Here is a 13,257-nt window from a genome sequence, read left to right on the forward strand (position 1 = left end):
CACATAATGGGTTTTGCAACTTGACGACTCATCTGTAATTGGACTGTAATCATAAAATATAACCTATCATACATCAGTTGAAAGCTGAAAGACTTTTATATATTTTGATAGAGGTGAATCATTCAGAGTCATCAGTTTGAAATAATGATAAAAAATATTTTATAAAAAAAATATTTAAAAAATGACTTTTCTGCTCTAGAAAATCATATTGCCAAGTTAAATGTGTGTCAGAGATATCATAAATGAAAAGTTCCACAGTTTTTTGTTACTATTTAAAGAACCAGTTTAAAATTATTCTTGTTATTTACTAAAATAGAAAATTATTCTTAAAATATGACATTTCTCGATTTTGCACATATATAAGAAATGCACCTTCTGCCTTTTCCTTATGTCAGTTTCTTTCTGCTTGTATTGTGATCAAAGTCTTTGTAACTCTCTGTTACCTGGAAAGACACTTTCATCAGGTTGTATATCAGTCCAGTTCACACTTACTCCTTCACGGCTAACATTAGGCATGTTTACACTGTCTGTAGGAACCTGATCACCATCACTTGCATTGAGGGGAATTTCCATAACTGCGGGACATCCTGTTCGCCGGTATCATTGCCACTGCTTTCACCATCTTCATTTTCGTACGAATCTACACAATAATCACTGTCGTCGTCCGTACTATCACACGAATCATCAAAAATTAAGTGCTCAGTTTCTGAATTGTCAACATGGTTGACTGCCATTTTGCTCAATGCAACCTCAATGTCAGCATGAAAGTACTTCCACTTCTGCAGCCACATAATAGCCTGCATATTGTCATTTGTTTGCCAAAGGCTTTCGCTATGAAAGCTAAAAGCATCGGGAACCAGCATGGCTTGAAATTAGTGCCATCTGTTGGCTAACAGTAGTACTATATTTGAATTCAGAGACTGTCTGTCAGGGAGACGACCACACTTGACCAAACAGTACACCGTCTGCCTGGAAGACGGTCTGCAGTTCTAGGGTTAATTAAGGTTACAGCCCATTCCTCCCAGTCCTAGCCCTTTCCTATTGTATCATCACCAAAAGACCTAACTAACTGAGGTTGTGTGATGAAAAATCACTAGCTGAAGAAGGTCTCACAGACTGAAACATGTTGTAATATATGTATTTTATCTTACTAAATATTGAATGGTGGAAATATAAAACTTTCCGGTAAAAGGAATAATTTTATTAGTTAAAGTCAATACGGAATAAACATGATATTCACCCCTTGTAATTACTGTATGTCGTGGTTGCCTGCCAGGATTAAAAACTTATTTCACTGATTGCTCCCTTCATTTGTGTACTTAGCAACTCTCCATAGTTGTTAGCACGAGCTCTGATATAATAAGAAATAAGAGCATCTTTCTTCTCTTAGTTACAAACGTAGGTCTTAAAATCAGCAAAACCAAGACAGTACAAACTTAGGTCTTAAAATCAGCAAAACCAAGACAGTTGGCTTGGTGATGAGTATAAACTCTCCAACTGTTCATCCAAGGATTGGAGATGAGGAGATGGAGATTGTAGACAATTCCCACTACTTAGGTAGTGTTCTGTCCTCACACAATACCATACATCAAGAGACTAGCAACATCAAGAGATTAGCAACAGAATACAGAAAGCTGCCACATTCTATCATGCTTGGGATGAAACATTTGTGTTGATTTCCAAGATCAGTTTGTGCAAAATATATCGGGTACCTATATTGACGTATGGTCTGGAAGCAGCAACACTCACTGGATCAACGAAGAGTCGTCTTCAGGCAACAGAAATGAAGTTCCTCCGTTCTTGTCTACAAAAACAAAAATTGATAAAATAAGAAATGTGGATGGGAACAAAGTTTGCTGGAGAGCCTTAAAAGTGAAGACTGCAATGGTATGGTCACATGAAAATAATGGATCCCCATAGGACTCCTTGAGCATATTTTGATTACAGTGTTCCTGGAAAGAAACCAAGAGGAAGACCTTGTGATGTTTGGTAGAAGCAGATTTTCAAGGACCTTGAAATAAGATATGTAAACTGGCATCACATATATGAACAAGATCTTGGATGGATAGGACACACTAGATGAGGCTCGTACACAACCGCACCCAGCTTGCTGGAAGGAAGAAATGATGATGATGATGTATAAGGGAAAATGAACCTTATTGTACTGTACCGTAGGAATGTATGTTTGCATGATGTATTTTTAAATGCTCCTACAGTATAATGTATTTGAATGGGTGCTCGCAAAAATGGGCTAACCATCATTTTGTCAGAACAGAGATAAAACAACTTTTGCAAATGTCAAAAAACAAAAATTATTCCTTAAAAATAATATTTCTTTCATTATTTTATCTTGATGTAATACCTTTAAATTATCAATACCATATATTGGAACTGCAATAAAAATGAAAAGTGCTCGGAAAAATAGGAATATAAAAAATAGACGAAAATTGACTTCTCGTTGACCTAGCTATAGTTAATAGTTAACCTTAGATTCATAACCAAACTTTATTTTATGATCATACAATATAAAAAAGGTGTTTTATACAGTAAACTAGACATAAGGAAGCCGGCCCCCGTGGTGTAGGGGTAGCGTGCGTGCCTCTCGCCCGGAGGCCCCGGGTTCGATTTCCGGCCAGGTCAGGGATTTTTCTCTTGACCTGAGGGCTGATTCGAGGTCCACTCAGCCTACGTGATTAGAATTGAGGAGCTATCTGACAGTGAGATGGCGGCCCCAGTCTCGAAAACCCAGAATAACGGCTGAGAGGTTGCGTCCCCTCGTAATTTGCAGGCCTTCGGGCTAATTAGCGGTTGCTGGGCAGGCCAGAGCCCTTCCAAGGGCGTAAGTGCCATGGGTTTTTTTAGTCATAAAGATGCTTCAGACTTATTTTGAAATATGACATAACTTTCCCTCATGCGACATTCATCAGTCGTATGGGTCATATTCTAATGCATTGGAAAATGGTTCCTCAGTCACCTCTTGGCCATTGCCAGCTGTCAGTTCTCTGTAATACTGGTGATATCTTGCAGGGACATATTCAAGAAGCTCATGCAAGTCTTTAAGCTTTGCTGGCTTTATTTTGGTGACAGCTGAACACTAGCAAGTGATGGCCGACCACCATTACTGTTCCTTTTGTGAAGGTCAACACAATCATATTCCTCAACAATACCATATAAATATTTTTAAAATACTTAAATGGTACATCTTTTATAAATAGTATGCCTGAAACTTTACTAATTAGTACTCTTTGCTTATTTACAGATGACATTCTCTTGGTTAATTTTTCTAGCAAAGGTTGAGTGCTCACAAACTTATCACTTGTCATTTTTACTACTTGAAATGGCTTTCTTACTCTAGCTCTTTTTACTAAATCGCTCCATTCATCTGGCACAAAAACACAAGAAACACCCACAGCCTCTGGTATACATGAAGATAAGGTTTGCTAACCTATATATACAGCAACGCCATCTTTAAGGCCTCCTCCGTAAGCTTCTGTTAGCCCGATTTTGCAATAACACAATTGGCCAAAATAAAATGGCATAAAATTCAAATCGTTGTATCTCATCACACAGGATTGCCTCATGTTAGCCCAACTCACAGAAGATACTTTGAACTTTCCGCAATTGATGGCAGCACATAACTAATTTTTTTCAAATTTGTTGGTTAGCCCGTTTTTGCGGGCACCCATTCATTTGAAATTCACCGAGCTTGATAGCTGCAGTCGCTTAAGTGCGGCCAGTATCCAGTAATCGGGAGATAGTGGGTTCGAACCCCACTGTCGGCTGCCCTGAAGATGGTTTTCTGAGGTTTCCCATTTTCACACCAGGCAAATGCTGGGGCTGTACTTTAATTAAGGCCATGGCCGCTTCTTTCCACTTCCTAGGCCTTTCCTATCCCATCATCGCTATAAGACATATCTGTGTCGGTGCGACGTAAAGCAAATAACAAAAAAAAAGTGTTTAAAGTTCATATCCATATGTGTTTGGGAGGCGTGACCATTCTTAAGGAAAATGATGGATAGGAAGAGTATTGTCAGATACGCGGTATTGCTCAAGCAGTGACAATATTATGGTGTCCTGTTTGCTTAATTCTGTACACTGGCACTTGATTTGTTTGAGGTGGCTGTTGTGAAAAGCATGTCAGTTATTTTTATAGCAGCTAGTCACTAACTGTTCATCAGATAATTTTTTTAACTTTACTTTTGGGAATAGGGGAACATAAAACACTACTGTATGTTATGTTTGCACTTCACAAGAATTTCAAATTGATCATCATGTAAGTTCAGTTTTGCATGTGGCAAAAGCACAAAAATCCAGCAGCTAACATTTAAAAAATATATTTATGTGTTGCATTGCTAATGCCACTTGAAAAATTGATCAGTCCAGCACTAAAAGAGTTCCTGGAAAAATATACCAAGAACGATATCCCACATCCTTTACCTTTGCATATAAATTATCTTCTGATAGCATACACAAAGACCTATATCATTTTTGCGGCAAATATTCTTGCAATTTTTTATTTTAAAATTATTTTTCTGGAAATCTAATTTGAAAATAATAAACCACTTTTTTGTATTACCAAAGTAAAAATTGCAGAATCTTAGATTAGACTCGTTGCATATATTAAATGATTTTCTTATAGGTCATCGACGAAATTCGCGAGGATCTGGGAGCCTCATATATTATGTGGATGTCTGTTGATACAGCAACTGATTCTGCAGGTTGATATGTCGCATATCTGATTGTCGGCAAGTTAAGTGTGGATGAACCTGGAAGGTCCTGTCTTGTGTGCAGTAAAGTTTTGTGACATGCAAATAACTCGACGATTGTGAACTTCTTTGATGATTGCATAAGTCACAATTTTTGAAAATGGAATTCAAACTTTCTTTTTATTTAAAGTTTTATTTACTTTTTAAATTCTGTTTTCATTTTAGGTATCTTTTGGACAATTTTAAATAAGGATAGAGTTCTGCTTCTGTGTGATGTGGCTCCATATACAGCAGAGGCTGTGAAAGCAATTAAGATATTCTATTCCAATATAACACATGTGACGTCTGACTCATGCATTGCACCTTGTTGCAGAAACAATACACACAGAGTACGACAAGGTGAACTATTTGAAGTGTTTCCTAATTCATTGCTAATATGAATACAAGAAAAGTTTCTAAATTTTCTTTAGCTTAGCAGGTATTTCTGGGGTCACTGGAGCAAACCAGGATCATTTTGGTTTTGGCTTTGGGTTTAAGGCTGGATGTCCTTCCTGACGCCACTTAATTTTTATATGAAAATCTCATTCCATGATCAACCGAGATTTGAACCTCAGCCGTCTGAGTGAGAAGCCAACTGCTAAACTACCGAGCTAATCATGTGCCCGGTAACATGAATATAAGTACAGTGTTAAAATTATTAAATACTGACATGTAAATGTCTTTATGAAAGCTCCTCTTCATGTTGCTGCGTATAAAGAAAGCCTACTAGATTGGCTTTTACCATCTCTGCCTGTTGTTACCAGATTTATGAAATATGGGACATTTACATGTCCCAAAAAGGATTTTCAGGACACCAGGACAGATGACAGTAATCCGGTATTGTCCTGGACGTATAGCAACCCTATACAAGAGGAGCCTCAAAGGCATGTTACTGTATAATGGCAATTTGTATGGGTCCATTCCTGCAGCCCATTCTATTTAAATGAAATATCAAGTGGAAGTGCTGTTGGCATGCTGCCGATGGAGGTGAGCTGCATGTACATTCTTAATAATATGCCAGCCTTCCTGTCATTCTTAAATCTCTGGCAGTACCAGGAATCAAACCCATGTTTCCAAGAACAGCAGCTGAGAGCGCTAACCGCTATGGAGGCATATAGCTGAGTCTGATAATTTGACAGTGCAGAATGGTGCAATTTTCTACTGTGAAAATTGTGATGCTGTGAACTGAGTAAGGAACCAAATTCATCCTCTAATACATTTTATTCAGGAAAGGCAGATTCAATTTTTATTAGTATATCTGTTGGTTTTAGGTTGTTGTTAGTTTTCCTGCCAATTATGCTGTCAGTGTTAACAGATACACAAGAAACATTCAGGAGTAAGAATATGCAGCAAGATCTTCATGATTTTTCATTTCGTTGTGCATGTTTTGGACATTATTGATACTGCAGTTTGCATGCATATTTTAAGCTTTGATAGTGCATGACTAGAGTGATCAGGATGCAGTTAATTTTTATAACACACTATATACAGTAGTAATACATTGATGATTTTTTTTTTTATGAACATGTTTTGAAAATGCTCTGAAGAACTATCATAATAATTTTGTGACTACTATGTAACAAACAAAAAAGTATAAGTGTTTCATTCATTTTCAGGCAATCCTTTTTTTTCCCTTGCAAATTCCCCTTCATTTAACGTCCCATTCAGGATCTGACTGTAGTTTACTATCCTGGTTTCATTCCTTCATTATGTTCGACATTTTCTGAGAGTAGAAAGTGAAATTTCTCACTCCAGTCCAAATTCTTGAAATTTTCCAACATTGTTTTATCAACTTTCTAGTAATTTAGATTTTTTTCCTTCAAAAGTTTCAGTAACAGATTTCCCTCATTCTCTGTTTTCTCAAAATCTTCAACCTTCCTCAATTTGCTGATTTGAGAACCAACAAAAATTCCAGCTTTCCATTTTTTAAAAATGAAATTAAGGGAAATTCCATTGAATGATACTTGGATTGAGGTCCATCTTATGGTACAGTCCTTACAAACTGCTTTATCACACTCACTTTTATGTGTAATTATGGAAGCAAGACCTTTTATTGGTCTACAAATGGTTCATGCTGTATGTTTTTGGTTCCCTGCACAATGTCTCCACTGTGGCCAAATTCTTTCACTGCAATGTACACTACAGATTAGCTATTTATGTTCCTCATACTGAAAACATGCTGACAGCACTTCCACTTTTTCAAATATTTCTTTCATTTAAACAGAATGGACTGCAGGAATGGGCTCATACAAATTGCCATTATACAGTAACACGCCTTTGAGGATTCTCTTTTATAGGGTTGCTATACGTCCAGGACAGTACTGGATTACTGTCATCTGTTTTAGTGTCCTGATAATCCTTTTTGGGATATGTAAATGTCCCGTATTTCATAAAAATTGAAAATACGTCCCTTGCTTCATGCAACGAGATGTTAAGAATGTTACCTCGGATTGTACTACGGTCACTTTCTTTCCATTCCTAGCACTTATCACATCCCTACATTGCATTAGTACAATGTTAAACCATTAGAAAAAAAGTTACCATGCCTTTATTCACATGTTCTCATGTTTGTTGTACAATATCAAAATTTTGTCACACTCGAGGTGCTGCAGCTCTTTTCAGGGATTCTGCCAATGGAGGTGAGCTGCATGTACCTTCTTAATAACATACCAGCCTTCCTGTCATTCTTAAATCTCTGGCAGTATCAGGAATCAAACCCATATTTCCAAGGACAGCAGCTAAGAGCGCTAACCGCTATGGAGGCATATAGCTGAGAATGATAATTTGACAGTACAAGTTTTTAGAACATTTGTTGTGAAAAAATAAATGTATCAGCTTGTTGTTTGACTCTAATTGAATTCGTTCTCCTTCATTCTGGGACTAATGTTTCAGTTGAGTGTGTGTTTTCGCTCATGAATTTGTTTCGGAGTGTCGAAAGTTACCGGCTAGATATTGCCACGTTTAAAGCAAGTTTAATATTTAAAAATAATTTTTGGACCTTAACAGGAGTGCTGTTTTACCGCAAGATTCTAAAAGAATAAATTACTTGATGAAATCCATAGTTCTAGCCAGTACTTCCATTGCAGAAACCCAAGTGGCGAAGATAAGTCCAGCCCTTCTTCACTCTAGCCAACAAAACGTGAGTGTTTCCTGGCAATATGCACTATATTCATTATTATTAAGTTAATAAAATATTAACACTGAAGAAAAACTTAGTTAAATTATCTGTAGGATGCAGGATACCCAAAAGTTTCATTTACACATGCCTTTCACATTGCTCTTCTTAAACTTAAAAAAAATATATATATACCTGGAGTTTGGCTATTTTAATATAGCAGTCATACATACTCTTGTATAATTAAAAAAAAAATTTCTCTACTGAGAGGATCGTGTTGAGTTCCATAGGTGCATTAACTCATTTATATTAGTCCAGTAAGCCAAGGATCCATCCTGTTAGAAGAAATAAACTACTGTAGTTCTTTTTCTGCAATTTTCACACTAGGCAAAGGCTGGGGTTGTACCTTTATTAAGGCCACGGCTTTTACCTTCCCAATCAGAGTTCTTTTCCATCCTTCTGTTGCTGAAAACCTTCGATGTGTTTGTATGGCGTTAAATCATAAAGTTCTCTGTGTCTGTACCATAAACATGTTTTTCCGGTGCCAGAAGATCCTTACTTTTAAGCTGGGTGCCAAGACATTCTGCAGATTCATTTGCCAAATTCAGTCCTAATACAAGATCATAAGTTCACTTTGGCTGGTTTGTTTTGGGCTCGTACACATTATCATTGAAGATTTCACCACTTTCTACATCATCATCTGCCATGTTCTCTAAATCAGGTGGAGGAAGAGGTCTTCTCCATGTGAAGCTGTTCTAAGAACTGGACAAGCCTACGGTTCTATTTGTTTTAACATTTTCATATTATATCAGACACAACTGTATTGCTTGTCCAGATCATTGGCTGAATGTTCAGTGTACTGGCGTTTGGTTCAGAGGACTCTGTTTTTGATTCCTGATTGGTCTGGGGATTTTAAACCTTCATTGGTTATTTTCACTGCCTCAGTGACTGGGTGTTTATGTGGTCTTCATCTTCAAATTTCATCCTAAGTTGGGCCCGATCCTCACAGTTGTGCAGGTCGCCCTAGGGCATCAACTCGAAAAATCTACACCACGCCTCTATGGAGGCTACAGCATTGTTATTACTATGTTGCTTAATAACATCGTACTACTTCCTCTCCAGCAATTGCTGCTCATGAGGCTGGATTTTAGGGGTAGACTGATTAGGCTGCAGCCTAGGGGCTTGCACCGCAGAAAAAGAAGAAAAATATTTGCCAGTTAAACATGTTCTAATTTGATGATGCGTGTTGGTTAAAGAGGCCTAACATCTAAGGTCATTGGCCCCATGTTCTAATTTAATGACATTACTTACCTATTAATAACAACAACATTGGCCTACTAAAAAAACCTGTAGGTATAATATGAATACTCAGAATTCAAATGTTTTCAGTTTTACTCTATTTACTCTAGTTTTTAAACAAAATCTAATATTAATGGTGTGTGGCCTCTTGAGAGGACTGGTGTGGGCCTTTCAAGTTGACGCCGTATAGGCGACCTGCACGTCTTTGAGGATGGGGCCCTACCTAGGATGGATTCTAATTCGGAAGATGGCACAAACACTCAGGCTCTGAGCCATAGGAATTGAACCTGGGCCCCTGTGATCAAAGGCCAGTATACTAACCATTCAGCCATGGAGCCGGAGATAAAATCTAATAATGTACTTATATTTTAACTTAAGCATACATATTAAAGGCACATAACTAAGACAAAAGTGTTTCTGTAGGTTTAACTTACATTCGTAATGAATTTATTGAAAGAGGAGAGCTATGTTTTAATAATCATGAATTTCCAAACCTTTTCACTTTTAGGGTGAAGAAAACTTCCATTTTTTTTTCGAATCTGTTGTATGTCCATCAGTGGTGTCTCTTTTCAAACACTAGCAGTAATCAGCCATTACTGACACATCCCATTGGCCTTGGTAGCAGGTTTCCATTGTTTGAATGTCTTTATGAATGAATGTACAAATACTCTTTTCTCCCAGTCGCAGATGACCACTAACTGGGGAGAGAGTATTTGTTTATTGCATCATAGCTATTTTCATGGAGGTAGTTCTGTTAATAATACAAATTATCAAAGATAAGAATTAATTAAAATATGTCATACGCAGGGGTAGAAGAAAGTATAAATAATTCAGTAGCCAGCCCCTTTTTATCAGGAGCCAGCACATTTTTTGCAAATAAACATTATAAAAAACACAGGTTAGACTAGGATAAAGCTACGTATTGTTTTTGAAATCTGTCCCTAAGTAATCTAGTGTATCAGTTCATATAAGAATGGAATAGAAATAATTTATATTTTAAGAAATACTAACCCAAATAGTCACCAGTCGCCTTCAAGGTCAGCGTCTTTTGAAATTGTACTACATGTGCGTGTTTGATTTCCCACCAAACTACCAACGATCAATACATTTTGTTGCATCAAAGTCCTTTATAGATGGTCCATTCAAAGATATCATGAGATCACTTAAGTTCTCCACAGCAAGCTTGGTTCGCAGTTTGTGTTTAATAATATTCATTGTGCTGAACCCTTGCTCACATGAGGTCGATACAGGAATTGTTGCCACTATACTGAGGAGCTTTCCTAAAATCGGAAATCATCCTTTCATAGAAATATTTCCCGACCCCCGGTGATTTTAACTAAAATAAACTGCTCTACATATTTCTGAAATGTCAATACTAATTCCTTCTTCCAACCTCTAAAACATCAGGACGCACTTGGTACTAAAAATTTTTTTATCCTTGCACACCAGCTGCTCTTGTGTAATTATGTATATATTTGTAAATTCTCAGCTATTCAATTAGTTAATGTAATTACTATATAGTTACCAACTATTGACATTAGTTTTTATTACAAACATTTACGCTGAATGTTATAATGTAAATATTTTTAAAACTTTATCTCAACTGTTCAATTGAACAATGTAAATACTGTATAGTTACCAACCTTTGACATTAATTTTTGGTTACAAACATTGACGCCTAACACTACACCTTTTCTCCCTTAATTATTTTAATGTAAATATTTTTTAACTTTTTATTTTCCTATGATTGCGTCAACTGTTTCTCCAGAGCACCACTGCCGAACTCTACTATGTTAATTTTAGGCATTGGTGCCGACTCTTCATCTATAAACCTATATGTTCAACCATCACTTTTGTACAACTATTTCCCATACTTAATTTTTGTAATTGTATTAATAATATGTATTAATTTGTACATGTCAACTACTAACCAGTTACCTGATTTTTTACCTTGAGGTGATATTTTGACTGATGATGCCCTCAATGAAGGGCGAAACATGTCTCAAGTGGAATCAATAATAAATTCCTAATTTATATAATTTATATGTATTGAATAGGTGGAAAAAACTAACCTTTTAGCATCCTACATCCTTTCATAGTCCACGATTTTTCAAGTAGATCACTCAGTGGAAGTTCTTTCCTGACTATTTTGAACTCGTACCACTCGCTCAGTATGTCTTCTACATTGTTCTCCTCAATTTGAAGGCGTTTTGAAAAATGAGTGGCAAGAAGCTGTATTTCACTGTTGCCATAATTTTCCAATTGTTTTCCTGATGGCCAGGAATATGTGTCAAAAACACCAGTGGCACTTTGAGTATCTTCATTTTGAAGAAATGTGTCTTTCTGAAAGTTCCCACATGCCAAAATATGTTCCTTGTCGCTCGTAAAATTCTTACCCAACACACGTGATAACTGTATTCCACTGAAAACTCCTGAAAGTGTTGTAGCAGAAACAAATTTTTCTTCCATTGTGCCCTTGGTGTTCTGAAGTTGCTGCAATGAATTAATTGCATTATTTACATGCACTCTTATTTGACTTAAATCAGATCTTGCCTCTGAAATACAAGTGAAAGTCTTTTGAATATACTCAGATAATCATACAAGAAGTGAATTGTGATGACAAATTTGAAGTCCTTGATTTTCTTTAGAAGACCTTTAGCCATGATTCCTTCTTCACCTTTCCTTTCAGAAATATTCTCTAAATGCACCACTAGGCATTCCCAGTCTTTGACAACTGCATGCAAAGCATTTAATTTGCTTGCTACCCATCTAACTTGATGTAAGTACTGAAATTTAGATATTTCACATTCCAGTAACTCCGAAATTTTCTTCAGTTCGCGAAGTTGTTTTGGCGAATGTCGATAAAACTTGTGGAGTTTCCTGAGTGTAGAATCAATTTCAATGATTTTAAGTTTCACATTTTTCAGTGTTGATGTGCAACACAATGAACGTTTACCAAGTTCTCAAGTTTTTCAGATATTTTTGTTACCAAACCATTACGAACACCAATCATACATGGTGGTCCATCAGTCCCTATACCGATTAGTTTTGTACCTGTAAAGAGTTCTCCAAGCCCTAACTGAAGCAAAATTCTTTTTCCAGAGCTTCCATATAGCCATCACTTGTTGCATCCTCCAATGACACAATAGAAGGAAATGTCTCCTTCACCTTATTTTCTTTTAAGAAACGAACATAAAGTATGCACTCCTTTTCATCAGATTTATCTGTTGATCCATCGAGTAAGATACTGACATATGAACTTTCCTTAATTTCACATACTAAATCTTCACGAAGATCTGAGGCAATGTATGAAATAAATTCTCTGCATTGTTTATCATTCACATATTTCTCTGAATCAGTAACATTCAACTTGCTCAACAATGCAACCAAACCTTCAAAATCAGTGTAGGGTCTGTTATTTTATTCAGTATGATGCCATGAACAATGCGTTCATATGCTTTAACATATTAGCATCCATTTTCTTCACGCACTTTGACAAAGGTGCACATTCAGGATTTTCCTTGAAACTTTCAGCCTCTTGACACTTCGAGTGAGGATAGGATTTTTCGTGTTTTTAAAACTTTTCCAGTTTAAATGGTCCTGAAAATCCGGATACAACTTTAGAATTTTGGTCGGCAATACTAGGAAATTTACTGCACAATTCACCCTTCGCAATTCTTTCTTCATAGCGCAGCCACGACAGTAATTCAAGTCACGATTGCTGAAATTTCCGTTTGCTTGACAATTGAAATTTTGACATATTTTTAATGTTTGACTTCTCATTGTTTTGAACACCATAAATTTCACTCTGGTCATTGTCGTCCTGAACACTACAGGTGGCACTTCCATCAAGTGTTTTCTCACATTCACTTAGTGTTACATTTACGGGTGTACTTATGAAGAAATCTGAAAGTACATTTTTTTTTTACTCACATCAGTCAATTTGTGCGGCTTTGTTTCATTTTGCCAATTTTCTGAAGTATAACACAGAAACGTAAAACACGTAATAGACTACAATAAATCACCAGCATTAAATGGCTTACGAGTTCACAGGCTTCAATGTCTGATGCAACGCTGCCAATTTTCCACCACCGCACA

General features: G+C 36.6%; 1 protein-coding gene across 10 annotated transcripts in view; it reads left to right on the plus strand.

The window, feature by feature from the left end:
• Alh (Alhambra) overlaps nt 1-13,257 on the plus strand; it is a 338,473-nt gene that overhangs the window by 23,128 nt on the left and 302,088 nt on the right. The window contains exon 1 of one of the 10 annotated variants that reach the window (XM_067150506.2): nt 7,725-7,884. The exons of the other annotated variants lie outside the window; for them this stretch is intronic. Within the exon in view, the coding sequence (XP_067006607.2) occupies nt 7,795-7,884 (90 nt within the window). The 5' untranslated portion in view covers nt 7,725-7,794. Of the gene's footprint in view, nt 1-7,724; nt 7,885-13,257 lie in introns of those variants that run through there. 10 annotated transcript variants of the gene reach the window in all.

The sequence above is a fragment of the Anabrus simplex genome, chromosome 6 (genome assembly GCF_040414725.1).
Source record: "Anabrus simplex isolate iqAnaSimp1 chromosome 6, ASM4041472v1, whole genome shotgun sequence".
Taxonomy (NCBI): domain Eukaryota; kingdom Metazoa; phylum Arthropoda; class Insecta; order Orthoptera; family Tettigoniidae; genus Anabrus; species Anabrus simplex.